At 44.5% G+C, this 16,588-nt stretch overlaps 1 protein-coding gene and 1 long non-coding RNA gene across 2 annotated transcripts in view; one reads left to right on the top strand and one right to left on the bottom strand.

Annotated features, from left to right (window-relative positions):
• The window catches only part of LOC308464395, a 130,261-nt gene that overhangs the window by 94,289 nt on the left and 19,384 nt on the right, over window positions 1-16,588 (top strand). The gene's annotated exons all lie outside the window — the stretch shown is intronic.
• LOC308464204 (uncharacterized protein) lies at window positions 3,403-10,457 on the bottom strand. Its single transcript, XM_080983325.1, has 6 exons — window positions 10,119-10,457; window positions 9,035-9,242; window positions 8,271-8,694; window positions 6,160-6,400; window positions 5,066-5,273; window positions 3,403-4,613 (listed from the first exon to the last, which is right to left on the bottom strand). Exons 1-6 carry the CDS (start codon window positions 10,339-10,341, stop codon window positions 4,187-4,189), a joined length of 1,731 nt encoding a protein of 576 aa, XP_080839451.1. The 5' UTR covers window positions 10,342-10,457; the 3' UTR covers window positions 3,403-4,186.

Genomic DNA, 16,588 nt, shown 5'->3' with positions numbered 1-16,588 from the left:
CTGCTTGATGGTATGGGGAGGGAATTATTTTGCAAAAGAGATAAATCAAGAAAATTATCACAAGGAAAGCTTATGACAATAATTGAAAACATAAGAAAAGTTAAAGCAAGAATAGGCTAAAACAAATTAAAACTCACCTCAACTTCCTTAACATCTGGGTAGGCTTATCTAAACAAGAATGTCTTTAGCAAGCATCTGGTAGCCCATCTGGTAGCAAATTGGCAGCCAGTGCAGGTCTCTAAGGACAGGTGTAATATCCTGGCAGGGTCTTACTCCTGTCAGCAATGGGAGAAGGCGTCAACCTTAGTGTTTTGCTCATGTTCTGTAATGGGGAAGCCTGTTTCTCCGAATGACGTACTGTGTGGAGTGCTGGGTTAAACACAACAGACCCTCCAAGTGTCCTTCTTTTCCAGGGACAGCCCCGGATTTACTGTCCCAGGTTCTTATTTGAGCCTGGAATGTCCCACTTTTCCTTAGGATGTGCCTATTTTCATGGGAGAAATGTTGGAGGGTACGGAGTTATGTGACCCCCGAGCCAAGGAAATAAGTACAGTGGTACCTTGGGTTAAGTACTTAATTCGTTCCAGAGGTCCGTTCTTAACCTGAAACTGTTCTTAACCTGAAGCACCACTTTAGCTAATGGGGCCTCCTGCTGCTGCCGCGCCGCTGCCACATAATTTCTGTTCTCACCCTGAAGCAAAGTTCTTGACCTGAAGCACTATTTCTGGGTTAGCGGAGTCTGTAACCTGAAGTGTATGTAACCCGAGGTACCACTGTAATTATACGACCTTTAGGTGACATCTAAAGGCAGTCCTGTATAGGAATATTTTTTTAATGTTTAATGGGTGGTATATAAATAATAAAATTATTATTATTACTGCTGCTGCTGCTGCTGCTACTACTGCTATGGAATAAAGGTAAAGGTACCCCTGCCCGTACGGGCCAGTCTTGCCAGACTCTAGGGTAGTGCGCTCATCTCACTCTATAGGCCGGGAGCCAGCGCTGTCCGCAGACACTTCCGGGTCACGTGGCCAGCGTAACAAAGCTGCATCTGGCGAGCCAGCGCAGCACACGGAACACCATTTACCTTCCCACTGGTAAGCGGTCCCAATTTATCTACTTGCACCTGGGGGTGCTTTCGAACTGCTAGGTTGGCAGGCGCTGGGACCGAACGACGGGAGCGCACCCCACCACGGGGATTCGAACCGCTGACCATGCGATCAGCAAGTCATAGGCTCTGAGGTTTTACCCACAGCGCCACCCGCGTCCCCTACTATGGAATAGGACGTCCCTATTTTCATCGGAGAAATGTTGGAAGGATGGGCACAACAGTGTACCATAATTTACTCTGACCATAGAGCGTCCCCATCCCTCAAGCTTTAAGAGCTTCTTGCCTGATGGATGAATGCTCCCTAGGAAGCAGTAAGCCTGAAAATCAAAACCAGGCTCAGCAAAGCACTGCTCCCACGCAGGAGCAGATATTAAAGAAAAACAAATTGCAGAAGCCATAGTTTCAGATCCATGTCTGTGTTCAGTCTAGAAGGGGTACCATAAACACTTTTATTGTGCAAGCACAAATTGCGCTTCCAGGAACTCATCAGGACAGGGGGCCTCAGCCCAGGGGACGCTGGCCTCTGGATGCTTCGCAAAGAAAAATATTATGCTATGAATCTGGCAGCTCAACACCCCTCCAGATCCAATTCAGCTCCACCTAGCGCTGCAGATGAAAACCACATGGCAACCATGGTCCCCATTGCTTAGCTCAGCTCTTCTCCACCAAGGAGGAGCCACCACTTCTGTCCTCCCGAGTTGCAAAGATGGGCAAAGCGAGGACATCATCTCCTGACAACAGCCAGGCAGGGCTTCCCCTGTGCAACACGTCCTCATTGCAGCTTAGCTCCTTGATCTGTCTTCCACGTCAGCCACAAGCCCTGCGGCACGAGGTCAAGGAAGAAGAGAGCACCTCTGTGGATGTGCAGAGTGCCTTTCACTCCCTGCCAGGGGCATTGCAGGGCATTTAAATAGCACACCTTTCCCTGTGCTAATTTTTTAAGTGTAGATACTGTTATGTACTGAAGTTCTCACCCTAGGCCAACAGGGGGATACTGTAGATAGTTTTCACTCAGGTCCACATATGCAAATAAGGAATTGAAAGTGACGTTCAGTGATTGAATAGTTACAAAAAGTTGTTACTGTTGCTTTGTAGTGGAGCTCTATATAAGCAGGTTGGCTGAACCCTTCAGCTCAGTTCTGTTCTGGCCTGTGAATAAACAAGAGCTGTTTGAAGAATCGCTGATATGTTCACCCACAACTTAACAGATACAGGTTTAGGCCTCTGAGTGAGTGAAGGTCAGTGGGTAGGAGTCCCAACGACAGACACAATGTTTTGCAGCAGGCCCAGCTATTGGTAAGTCAAGTTTGGCTTAAAAAACAAAACAAAAAAAACTTTTTCAAGTTTGGGGCCCAGTGCAAAAGATGGTGTGTACTTGGGTACTTATGAATATTGATTTCATTGATTTGACCACTTTAGGTCAGGGAACCCTGGGGCTCTCTAAACCCTGGGTCACCAACCCAGCACCCATGGGTGCCATGGCATCTGTAAAGGCTTTCATTGGTACCCCAGGAAAGGTGACCCAGCTTCTGAGCTTTCTTTTCTTGAAAGAAAGTTATGGGGCTAAATGTGCAGGTACCTTCTAGGCAATTTCTGTGAAATGAGTTTGGTGTGGCCAGCATGTATATTTTTCCTGGTACTGTTATTGTTGGACAGCAATGACATCAATGTGTGGGTGGGGAGGGAGATAATTGTTGTGTGATCTCCACAATCAGGACCGGCACAACATAGCTAACTTCCCACAGTAAGCATAAAGTTGTCAGCTCTAAATTTTTTGCTATGCCATACCCCTACATGGTAGCCATTTTGTGACTAGTACCCCCAGCACTCCCTAAGAATGTGATATGGGCCCATTGGTTCCAAAATTTTGGCTACCGCTGCTCTAGATGGTGTTGGACTACAACTCCCACAAGCCCTGACCTTTGGTCATGCTGGTTGATGGGCCTGATGGGAACCGTAGTCCAACAAAATCTGAATGGGGAGCCACAGGATCCCCATCCCTGCTTTGGCTTGTAAGCCTGAGGGAGGACACAAGTTGTTATGTACTGAGGTTCTCACCGTGGGCCAGCAGGAGGATACTGTAGATAGTTATGCAAATAAGGGATCGAAAGTGACGTTCAGTGATTGGATAGTTTTAGAAAATTGTTACAGTTACATTGTACTGGAGCTCTATATAAGCACGCTGACTGAACCCTTCAGTTCAGTTCAGTTCTGGCCTGTGAATAAACAAGAGCTGTATGAAGAATCACTGTGTCGTCTGATATGTTCACCCACAACTTAACACATGTGGCTTCTAATTCCTGTGCTAGGCCGGGTGACTTTCTTTCCCTTTTTTTAACATACAATTCTTTTATTTTTCCCCCAAACATTTTTACAATAACCTTCAAATCAAATAATTACATTATTTCATAAGCTGACTTACCTGTCTCAGCTCCTCAGTGTTTTTACTCAAACCTTTTCTATTGTGTTATATCTTTATTACAATAGGTTTCTATATTACAATTATTTGTCATTTTTATTCCGCTGATTTTATCTTGAATCCTGCCCACAATTTCATTTGACTGTAATCCCCCCCCCTAAATAGTCCATGAAAGGCTTCCATTCTTCTATAAAAAGTTCATCATTTTGATCTCTTAATTTCCCTTTCGGCATTGCCATTTCTGCTAGAGTTGCCATATTTATTTATTTATTTTTTAAATGGCCATTTCTGAGCTATTTTTAAGGGAAATCGGCAAAACGGGCACTGTCAACATGGGAAGCCATACGTCCAGATTTTCCCAGACATTTCTCTAATTTCTGCCCAGGCACTATTTCTGACTGCAGCATTCCAGATATGTCTGGGAAATTCTGGACGTATGGCAACTCTAATTTCTGCATAGTCCATTAATTTTAAAAGTCACTCCTTCTTTAGTGGAACCTTCTCTTCTTTCCATTGCTGTGCATGTAATATTCTAGATGCTGTTATCACATACATAGACTTTCTACAGAAATAACTAATCTCCAGGACAAAATATACCCCCCCAAAAAACACACACACCCCTGCTTCACCCTGTTATTCTTTCAGTGGTCTTCCCTTCAGCTCTGGCATTTTTGAGCCACCACAATGCCGAATGCCTTTGCGTCTGTCTCAGATAGTGGCAAATCAATCTTGGTCTCCTTGAGCAACTTGACAGCAAAGCCTGCCTCCTTGAGGGCTTCCTCCACAGATGCCCACTCCAAGTAGAGGCTGGAGAAGGGCTGCTGGCCCACCTTGTAGTAGGTTTCTTTTAGGACGGAGCCTAAGATGAGGTGCCCCCCTGGTTTGACAAGGGAGCTGATGTTCTTCAGAGCAGAGCGGTAGGTGGGCAGGTCTTTGCAGGCCCCTTCCAGGCACAGGGAGGACATCAAGCAGTCTGCTGGAGGCAGAGCCACAGGGCCCAATGGGCTGGCCTGGGTCACGTCGCATTTCAGTACCTGCTTAATGGCTCTTCGGACCTTTTCTTCCTTTTCTTCCCACTTTTCCCTGGGGAAGAATGAAAGATGAACATGACAAGATCCTTGCACCCCACAATGCCCAACCCCTGTCCTCAGACATTCCTAATTCTAGCCAGGCACATCTCAGGATCGCTCCACATCCTCAGCTGAATGTGTGAATAATTCCTGGTTGCTGTGGATCTCAAAGGGTGAGCCAGTGTCCTACAAGTTACAAGCGAGGTGCAATTTACTCTATATGTGCTTTTCGGCTTTGCAGATGTTATTTTCCTATTAGACGTTGGATCAGTAAAGGTGCTGTGCTGCTGTGCTCACGTAAACCAACTGGGGAAACTAAACTACAGTGCCTGATTTCTGTTTGCTTCATTTGTGATATACAAGAACCTGTGATGGCTGTACCAACCTTCCTTCCAGAGGGTATCTGAGAGCCGAGGAGTCTTAGAATTCCACATTCAATGTCCCATGCCAGAAAATTCTCCATACCTATTACCCTCCAGCTCGCACACATATTTCACCACCGGGCTCCAGTCGAAAGCTCCTGGCTCCTTCCTTAGCCATCGTTGCATCTCCTCCCTGTTCTGATCACAATAATCTGTGGCGACAATTTCTCGAAAGGACTCACAAGCCGAGAGGAACTGGTAGATGGTCGGTCCACTTCCCATATCAATCAGGGTGTCCCCTTTTATGTCATCTGCATGGAATTAACCCATTTACCCATTTGTTCAGATTTCAGCCATGATTTTTGGACAACAAACAGCCTCGCTTGGTCATTTCACATTTCGTCAACAACTTTATAAGTGAATATTAGAAGGGAAAGCTTTCACAGTGTTTCAAAACTGCTGCTGAACCCTATAGATCAAGGGTGGCTAACCTGTGCTAATGGGGGAAGGGAGAAATTCAATTCTATTTGCATTGCTAGGCAAATCTGCCTAACCTGCTCTTTTCAAAACAATATATGAATTGACGCACAGGTAGCTTTCAAAATTCACACATTTCTGAATTTTGCAGTGTAGATCTACAGTCAAGACATGGGTACAAAAATAGACATAGCAGGGTAAAGTGTGCATAAAAGTTCATGTCTTTATGAAACAATATTTGAAAGGTATTAGGGAAAACTGCTTTGCAAAAATCCGTGTTTTATACAAAAATTGCACACAGAATTCTGTCTGTTAGGAGACGTTTGCACTAAAATGCTAATGCATTTTCATAAGAAATTAATTATTCCCCCTGCAAACTGGAATGTGGAAATGTGGGGAACGGAACCTAAGGCTGGAAGAATGAGAAACAACAAATGACAGATTTGCCCATTGCAACCTGCAGCCCTCTAAATGTTGCTGAACCACAACTCCTATCATTCCCCTGAGCATTGACGCATGTTGGCTGGGGCTAACAGGAGCTGGAAAGCTACCACTGCTATAGATCCAACTGGTATTAAAGGTCTCTCCCACCATGGGCTTCCGCAGAGGCTGGCAACTCAGGACAATCAAATGGATCATTCATATCCCTTTCAGGGATCTCTTTCCAGGCAACCCAGTTTGGTGACAGCTCTGGAACCCATGAAATACACCAGCACTTACCTAAAATGAATGCCTGGTGGAGATTTTTCAGAAAGAAAAACAAAAAGGCATTCTTGTTTTCTTTTCCAGAGCTGAAGTTGTAATAGGTGTCCAAATAGTCTTTTGGATTGAAATGTCCAGCATAGAAGTCTTTCTCGGTGAAAGCCATTTGCACAATACTTTGAAACCTGCTGAATGCTTGGTTTTTGGAGAGTTTATAGGGAGTTTTGTTTACTGGCTCCACCTTTGCATTCCTATTCTGCTATCTAGGGTCGTTAGGGGGTTTTTTCTTCTTTTTTTTCTTTAATGAAGTCACCAGAATTCCAGCCTTCCTGCCCCTCTAAAAACCAAGCAAACAAGCAAATACCGTTTAAATATCTTCTAGGTTTACCTCTGGGACATCTTTCGTAAGCTAACCTTTTCTCCCCTATGTCTGAGAAATTATCTGTTGCAAACAATTATTATCTTGGAAATGGAGAGATTAAATCCCAACGTCCCTTTGAGTAAAAACACTTAAACTTTGGGATCACAATACCTGGAAATAATTAACTTATTTGCATAATGTTATACTGGCCCTGCTTCTTTGAGCTGTGTGGCAATTCCAGGGTGCAGCATTTATGTAGGTCTGTTGTCCTTCAGAAGCAGCTCACAGCAGGTATAGTTCTAGATATAGCTTAACTTGTGATGGATTTCTTCAATAAACACACCATTTTGATATTTGATGTGACTTTACTTGGTGAAACAGAACAGCAGCTGCTGCTGGGGACCCCACAAAATCAGACCCTCCAACTATCCCTATTTTCCAGAGACGTCCCTGATTTAGAGAATTTGTCCTAGTTTCTGATTTCATCCCGGAATGTCCCACTTTTCCTTAGGATGTCCCTATTTTCATTGGAGAAATGTTGGAGAGTATGGAGTTATCTGACTACTCAGCCATCTGAAGGCAATTCTGTACAGTCGTACCTCCATTTACCTAACCCTCTGGTTATGTAAACTTCGGGATGTGTGTGCGGCAAACCCAGAAGTATTTTACCGGGTTTTGCTGTGCGTACATGCGCAGAAGCGGTACTCAGGTTGCAGAAACCTCGGGATCTGACCGGACCTCTGGAACGGATCCCATCCACAACAGGAGGTACCCCTGTATAGGGAAGTTTTTTAAAAAATGTTTAATGTTTTATTATGTTTCTATATATGTTGGTAGCTGCCCAGAGTGGCTGGGTCAACCCAGTAAAATGTATGGGGTATAAATAGTAAAATTCTCAATATACAATTGGACGTCCCTATTTTCATTGGAGAAATGTTGGAGGGCATGCAAAATGGAATCTACAGGCCTATAAATTACACAGGGCTTGTCCACATTTCCACTTATTCTGTCGTTTTCTAAGCCTGTGCTCTAAGAGGTTTTCCACTTGCCTTGTCACTTTCCTTGCTGTTTACTACTGAATCAGAACAAACGCCAATCAGCAGGAGAAGCAATGATCTAATTCAGCAGTAAGCAGCAAATTTTCCGGGGGGGGGGGGAGAGAAGTGGCGGGAAAAGTGGAAGTGTGGATGAAGACTAATTCAGGTTCTCGGAGGAAAAAAATGTCTGCATGATCAGAATTAGATGCCTGATTCAGCAGGAAGAATAGGGTGCCTACTGGCTGCCAGGCAAACTCAAAGCTGAGTTCTTTCTGTGCAAATATTCTTGACACTTACAATCTGAGTAAACAGATTCTCCCAACAAGGTCTTTTCACACTCTGTTTTACTGTTTTTACAACTCTTGACATGTAGATTCCCTATCAAAGCATATACCATAATATCTTTAATCTCAAATCCTGCCCGCAATTTCATTTGAGTGTAATCTTTTTCTAAATAGTCCACAAAAGGCTTCCATTCTTCTATAAACAGTTCATCATCTTGATCTCTTAAATTCTCTGTCAACATTGCCATTTCTGCCTAGTCCATTAAATTTAAAAGCCACTCCTCCTTCGGTAGAACCTTCTCTTCTTTCCATTTCTGTGCATATAACATTTTAGCTGCTGTTGTCGCATACATAAAAGTTCTAAAGAAATAACTAATGTTTTTTACAAATTCTACCACAAAATATTTCCTGCTCCGCCCTGCTTTTCTTTCAGTGTTCTTTCCCTCAATTCTGGCATTTCTGGGCCACGGCAACGCAGACCGCCTTCGCGTCTGTCACAGAGAGCGGCAAGTTGATCTTGGTCTCCTTGAGCCACTTGATAGCAAAGCCTGCCCCCTTGAGGGCTTCCTCCACAGATGCCCGCTCCAAGTAGAGGCAGGAGAAGGGCCGCTGGCCCACCTTGTAGTAGGTTTCTTCTAGTATGGAGCATAAGACAAGGTGCCCCCCTGGTTTGACAAGGGAACTGATGTTCTTGAGAGCAGAGCGGAAGGTGGCCAGGTCTTTGCAGGCCCCTTCCAGGCACAAGGAGGACAGCAAGCAGTCTGCTGGAGGCAGAGACACAGGGCCCAATGGGCTTGGCTGGGTCACATCACATTTCAGTATCTGCTTGATGGCTCTTCGGACCTTCTCTTCCTTCTCTTCCCACTTTTCCCTAAGGGAGAATGCAAGATGAATGTGAAAAGATTCCCGTGCCCCACAATGCCGGACTCCCCAAGTGTCCCTAACTTCCAGGGACAGTCCCAGATTTATAGAAGCCATCCCAGTTATAGATTTGATCCCAGAATGTCCCGCTTTTCCTTAGGATGTCCCTATTTTCTTTGGAGAAATGTTGGAGGGTATGGAGTTATGCAACCCCTGAGCCAAGGAGATAAGTAACTGTATAATCTTTAGAAGACTTCTGAAGGCAGTCTTGTATTGGGAAGTTTTTGAAATGTTTAATGTGTTATTATGTTTTTATCTATGTTGGAAGCAACCCATCAAATTCTCCATACCTGTTACCCTCCAGCTCGCACACATATTTCACCACCGGGCTCCAGTCGAAAGCTCCTGGCTCCTTCCTTAGCCATCGTTGCATCTCCTCCCAGTTCTGTTCACAATAATCTGTGGCGACGATTTCTCGAAAGGACTCACAAGCCGAGAGGAACTGGTAGATGGTCGGTCCACTTCCAATATCAATCAGGGTGTCCCCTTTTATGTCATCTGCATGGCATCAACCCAATAACACATATGTTTCAATGTCAGCCATGATTCTTGGACAACAAACAGCCTCTCTTGGTCATTTCACATTTCGTCAAAAACGTTATATGTGAATATCAGCAGGGGAATTTTTTCAACGTGTTTCAAAATTGCTGCTGAACCCTATAGATCAAGGGTGGCTGACCTGTGCTAATGGGGGGAGGGAGAAATTCAATTCTATTTGCATTGGTAGGCAAACCTACCTAATCTGCTCTTTCCCAAACAATATATGAATTGACGCACAGGTAGCTTTCAAAATTCACACATCTCTGAATTTTGCAGTGTAGTTCTAGGAATGGGCTCAGAAATACATATAGCAGGGTAAAATGTGTATAAAAGTTTATATCTTAGCTAAAACAATATTTTTTGAAATGCATTGTATTAGCAAAGACTGCTTTGCAAAAAATCTGTGTATTATGCAAAAAATGCACACAGAATTATGCAGTTAAATCAGTACTAAAATGCTGATGCATTTCTGTGCAGATGTAATTATTCCCCCTACAGACTGGAAAATGGAAATGTGGGGAACTGGACTTAAGGCTGGAAGAATGAGAAACAACAGATGACAGGCTTGCCCATTCCAACCTGCAGCCCTCTAAATGTTGCTGAACCACAACTCCTATCATTCCCCTGAGCATTGACACATGCTGGCCAGGGCTAACGGGAGCTGGAAAGCTACCACTGCTATAGATCCAACTGGTATTAAAGGTCTCCCCCACCATGGGCCACCTTAGTGGCTGACATAATCAAATGGATCATTCATATCCCTTTTGGGGATCTCTTTCCAGGCAACCCAGTGTGGCGACAGCTCTGGAACCCATGAAATACACCAGCACTTACCTAAAATGAATGCCTGGTGGAGATTTTTCAGATAGAAAATCAAAAAGCCATTCTCATCTTCTTTTCCAGAGCTGAAGGTGTAATAGGTGTCCAAATAGTCTTTTGGACTGAAATGTCCAGCATAGAAGTCTTTCTCGGTGAAAGCCATTTGCACGATCCTTGGAAATGCTCTGCTGAGAGGTTTTTGGAGTTTCTTTTTGGAGTTCTGGCTCCACCTCTGCATTCCTGTTATGTAACCAAGCGTTGTTGTGATGTTTCCATTCTTAAAAAATGAAGCCTTGCTGATTCCAATATGTTGTGATATCCTTATTAGCTTCTCTTCCCACCTGTCTAAAAAGCAAGCAAACAAGCAAAATAACCACTTTGCAAAGTTCTTCTAGGTTTACCTCTCTGGCACTCTTACATATATTTTCAAAATTACAACAGATAATTTCGAAAATATATGTAAGAGTGCCAGAGAGGTAAACCTAGAAGAACTTTGCAAGGTGGTTATTTTGCTTGTTTGCTTGCTTTTTAGACAGGTGGGAAGAGAAGCTAATAAGGATATTAGTATCTTATAAAGAGAGAGAGAGAGAAAATCCCATAATCCATTTATGTAATAAAGGTTAAGCTTTGGTATCACAATACCAGGAAATAATTAACCTCTTGGCACAATGGAAAGCTACCACTCACAATGCTTCTTTGAGCAGTGTGGACATTCCTGGGTGCAGCATTTATGTAACTTATGGATAGATCAATCGATCAATAGATAGTATTTACAAATATATAGTTCCACTTTTGGTGGATTACTTCAATAAGCACACTATTGTGATGTTTGTTGAGACTTTACTTGCTGAAACAGAACAGCAGTGGCTGCTGGGAAACCCACAAAAATATAGTCCACAGGCCTATGAAGTACTCAGGCCTGTACAGAGGCATTCCTCACCTTGGCTTTACAAATGCGCAGAAATTCAGAACTTGTCCACATTTCTAGTCATGTGTCCAAGGGGCTTTCTGCCTACTTTGCCAGTTTCCTAGCTGTTTACCACTAAATTGGAACAAATGTCAATCTGCCAATTCCTTAAATTATTTCAATTGATACTCTCCTCCTTCTTGTTTTAATAAATTTCAATAAATTGTCTACCCTTCTATCATATTATTTTTCTTTACCGCTATAGCTTCCAACAGTGAGAGCCTAAGTGGTGTTTTTACCTCTAATAGATTTTGGTATTTATCCCATACTCTATACATTTTTTTCCAATTTATATGATTTTTAAATCTTTATGTACTTTCACCTTTTTATACCATAAATGAGCATGCCAACCAAAAATATTACCATGACCGTCTAAGTCTAGAATATGTGAATTCTCCAATGTCATCCATTCCTTTGGCCAACAAAGACCAGATGCTTCATAGTATAATCTCATATCTGGCAGGGAGAAACCTCCTCTCTCTTTTGCATCTATCAATATTTTATATTTTATTCTTGGTTTTTTCCCTTGCCAAATATATTTTTGCCATACGTTGAAACAATCTGTCTTGCCAATCCCCGGAATTGTTTGAAACAAAAATAGCATTCTAGGTAATACATTCATTTTTATAGTTGACACTCTGCCTAATAGTGAAAGATTCATTATGTTCCATATTTGCAAATTTATTTTAATATCTTCCCAAGTTGACGAATGTGCCAATTCAGCAGTAAACAGCAAGTTTTCCATGGGGAAAGTAGGCTAGATGCTGAGACCCTCTTAATCCCTGGATCCTTCAAGTGCTAGCATCTAAGCAAGGATTCAAATTCCTGGTGAGGTAATAGCCTAAGTATGGGTTGTTAGAAGACAGGAGTGCCTGGCGTGCTCTGGTCCATGGGGTCACGAAGAGTTGGACACGACTAAACAACAACATGGGTTGTTAAGGCAACAAAGGAAGTGACTCTTTGTCAGTACTTAGAAAGACAAAGGCCAGAGTTGAGAGTAGATCTAGAGACTGTGATCTAGAGTATGATCTAGAGACTTGCATTTGGAAGCTAGAAGGAGGCAGAAGCCAGAGAGTCAGAGACATGCCTGATTTCTGCTGGAATTCAAGGCCATGGCCATGAGAGAAACAAGACCTTCTTGGGGTGTTAATGGTGTGAACCCCTCCATCGTAGGCTTGGGTTGTATATGTGTGTAAATAAACCATATATCCTAAAGGCACCACAGTCTCCACTGTCCCTCATTCCGAGGAAATGGGCCCCTGGGCCCCCTGGAATCTTGCACTGCTTGGAGATTGTGGTGGCGTGCAACAATATGTTGTATTTAATCAGAATGTTGTATAGTGCTATGGGGATCTTCTACATTTTAAAACGTTATGAACATCAGCAATCACAACTGTCATCCAGTAATAGAACCAGATGCAAATTCATAGTTTTGTCGAGTTGTAAGGGACCACGAGGATCATCTAGTCCAACTTCCTGCAGTGCAACAATAAGGGGCTTGAACCCTGAGATTTAAGACTCTCATGCTCTACCAACTGAGCTATTGCCTCTGATGCCTTGCAAATTTTCCATATTAGAACCAATTTGTTTGGGATCTCTAAATACCATTTCCTCTGCAGCGTACTGTAAGTTTTATCATCTCACAACTTTGGCACTCTCTTGGGCAATCCTTGCTCAACTTCTGGGAAGGAATGCTGCGGCTTCTCAGTTTGTTTGGCAACACATTTTTATTGTTGCCCAGATGTAAGTTTTAAGGCTGATGATGGGAAACAAGATTTCAAGTGCACCTCTGTATGTGAAGTGTCATTTCTTCCCAAGCCATGCACTGCCACGTGCCTATAAAGTTCATCTCCTACACTCGATTCGGTCGCGTTGATTGTATTCTTCACCTGCTGGTCAGTATTACAGCACATGCACGAGTTGCCATTTTGTGCACATAGCTGGGGAGGTCTAGCTGCAGAGACCAAAATACTGTTATAGGTGTGGTCAGACCACCTTCTTTGTAAGACAACAGCTTTAGCTGGCCAGTTAAGTACTTCCATTCACATGTCCAAAGAGTACCCTGTTGCCATGGAGACAAAGGAATGGGCCTTTCCCCCATCTTTTCTGGCTGGATATCACATCATTCTAGGAGAGAGAACAATAGGCCAAGGGTGGCAATATGTGTGAATGAAAGAGAGTTTTGCCTCAGGCTGGAAGCTAGAAGAACAGAGGTTTGTCTTGCTTTGTGCAGGACCTAGAGTTGTGGCTTGGGGATCTCCCTGGGAATCTAATGGGGGAGGCAAGATCTTCTAGAGCAGTGGCTTTCAACCAGTGTGCTGTGGCACCCTGGGGTGCCTTGAATGATGGTCAGGGGTACCGTGGGTGACACTGGCCTCTGTCCCTCTTTTCTCCCCTCCTTGCTCTGATGCCCTTTTGTTTCTCTGTCTCCCAAAGGCTTACACAACTGTTTATTGCAGCAGCCCTGGCTATAAGTTCCACAGATGAATGGTGCCTCTGGAAGGCATCTCTCTTTGCAGTATGGGGGGGGGGGGCAGCTCATAGACCAGGGACGGCAGCAGCAGCTGCCTGGAGGACTCCCAAGGAGAAGAAGAAGAAGAGTTTGGATTTGATATCCTGCTTTATCACTCCCCGAAGGAGCCTCAAAGAGGCTAACATTCTCCTTTCCCTTCCTCCCCCACAACAAACACTCTGTGAGGTGAGTGGGGCTGAGAGACTTCAAAGAAGTGTGACTAGCCCAACGTCACCCAGCAGCTGCAGGTGGAGGAGTGGAGACGTGAACCCAGTTCCCCAGATTATGAGTCTACCGCTCTTAACCACTACACCACACTGGTGTAGGAGAGGGGAGGGGAGAGGAGACTGGGTGAACACTACACAAGGGAGGGTGTAATAATAATAATATAATAATAATAATAATTTATTTATACCCCGTCCTCGGGATCAGGGCGGCTAACACCAGATATATAATACAGTGGTACCTCGGGTTACATACGCTTCAGGTTACATATGCTTCAGGTTACAGACTCCACTAACCCAGAAATATTACCTCAGGTTAAGAACTTTGCTTCAGGATGAGAACAGAAAATCGTGCTCCGGCGGTGTGGCGGCAGCTGGAGGCCCCATTAGCTAAAGTGGTGCTCAGGTTAAGAACAGTTTCAGGTTAAGAACGGACCTCTGGAATGAATTAAGTACTTAAACCGAGATACCACTGTACATTAAAAACACAAAATCAAACAACTGATTAAAACATAACTCAAAATCACAGTAAAATCAAAATAAAATTAAGTGGCCAACCCACAAATCACAGCCATGAAGGTAGGGATTTTAAATATTTGCCAGGCCCGGTCACCCATGCTGGTCCCATATGGGCTGATAGAAAGGGCCAAGGGGGCCACTTACATACAGGGTTTCATGGAAAGAAGGGTGTCAGAATGGGCCCGGACTAAAGGCCTGGCGGAACAGCCTCTGTCTTGCAGGCCCTGTGGAAAGATCTCAAATCCCGCAAGGTGAGAGGCTGCCAGCTCTGCAAGCAAGGGTTGACATAACTGGGTTCCTGAGCCCCACAGGGGGTTGCAGGAAGAATGTAGTTGGTTAAAAGAGCTGTGGACTCAAAAAGGTTGAAAACCTCTGTGCTAGAGTGTTAGTGCTGTGAGCCCTTCCATCCTAGGCTCAGGTTGTATATATGTGTAACTAAAACATACATCCTAAAGGCACCACAGTCTGCACTGCCCTTCATTCCAAGGAAACAAAACCCTTGGGCAGCCCTGGAAGTCCTGAATCTCATCGCTTGGAGACTGAGGTGTGCACAACAATACTTTAATCATCTCCTTTTGGTGTAGACATGGCTGAATAGGGCCCAACACTGGAGGGATTACATGTGACTACTGCTGCAGCTGGTGGGCAGCAGAGAGAGAGTGCAGAGATCTAACACCAGCCTTTGTTTGCTTTGAGAGGGGCACACCGATCCACTCTGTGCATGCAGTCGTTGCTGCAGCTGGCATGAGTATGCTAACGAAGTTGGAATGACTCTTTGAGCACAGTGACATCAGTTTAGTGGAACCACAAGTGTAGGGCAAAATCCGTATCCTGGCAAAAGCTCTTTGCAGTAATTAATCAAAACGAGTTTCCCCCTTTCGGGATGGGAGAGCAGATGATTTAAAAGGCAGATGATTAAAAAGGAAGGCTGGGATTGTAAAGTAATTAGTCTGATCGATTATATCTGCTAAACTTTATGCCTGTTCCATCTGGGAATACAAGAACCTGCTAAGCAGATGAAAACTCTGTTACAGTTGAAAAACAATCTGTTTCTGGAAAAAGTGACTCAACAATTGGCTACGTTTTGCTTTCTATAATCTGAACCAGAGAGGGGAGGAAACAAACAATATTTCTTGCCAGTTTTTAGTTACAGGCAGCAGAGATGACGGGACAACGGCTCAGTTCAACATGGATCACAGAGGACTTTGGTTAGCTCAGGGTTTATCTCTGCAGAACCTCAGGCCCAAGGCAGAATGTGAACCATATATTTCTAGCTGGCCCTCAGGAGCCTGCTCAGGGCACACGACACCCTTGCTGGCCCTTCTCCACACACACCCTTGAATGCTTGAGCCTGGCTGGAATGTGCCCTTGAGTTTTGATAATGCTTTTTCAGTTGCCTGGATAGAGATGGGGCATGTGTTTACAGGAGAGGACCTCGGTCTTTCAAATTTCAGCGGCACCCTGTGCAAGGCCAAAATTCAGCGCCCCTTGCCTTCTGTTCTGCTCAATGCTCTACGGCTATGTCTTAGTTGTGATGCCCTGTGGCGCACCCTAGGCTTGGCGCCCAGCGTGGTGAAACCATTCACCTTGCCCTAAAATTGCCTTTGTGTGTAGAAACCTCAGACTTGGAACATAGCCTATGGTGCAAATGTAGAAGTCACAGCTGTAGTCCAGCTACTTTTTGCCACTGGCCATGCTATGATAAGTCTCATGGAGATGTTGTGGAGCGTACGAGGCATTGGATGACAGGGAGGAGTGGGATCAGAGAGCTGGGGAAAGGTCCTGTCAGGCTGTGGAGCTGGGAGTCTGTGATCCCAAGAGCAATATGTCCCAGGGGAGGGACTCTGGAGCTTGGGAGATGGAGATCTGGATCCCCAGTAAGGGCCGAGTGGGTTGTCAAGAGAATGGCCCACACTTGTGCCACCAGATACTCCAAGTGTAATATCTCCACCCACAGCTCTGTCTCAGGTGCTTCCCTCCCCACACCAGCAAAGAGTTAATCCCTTCCAGGGAGGCATCCGGAGATAAGTCCAATGGTGAGCCAACTGGAGTGTGAGTGCCTGGAGGCAGTTGGAGGATGGATAGCGGCTAATAGATTGAGGTTGAATCCTGACAAGACTGAAGTACTGTTCTTGGGGGACAGGGGGCAGGCTGGTGTGGAGGACTCCCTGATCCTGAATGGGGTAACTGTGCCCTGAAGGGGCAGGTGCGCAGCCTGGAGTCATTTTGGACTAACAGCTGTCCATGGAGGCATAGGTCAATT

The sequence above is a fragment of the Podarcis pityusensis genome (assembly GCF_964106645.2).
Source record: "Podarcis pityusensis genome assembly, chromosome: 15".
NCBI lineage: Eukaryota > Metazoa > Chordata > Lepidosauria > Squamata > Lacertidae > Podarcis > Podarcis pityusensis.
This window is presented reverse-complemented; position numbering and strand designations above follow the sequence as displayed.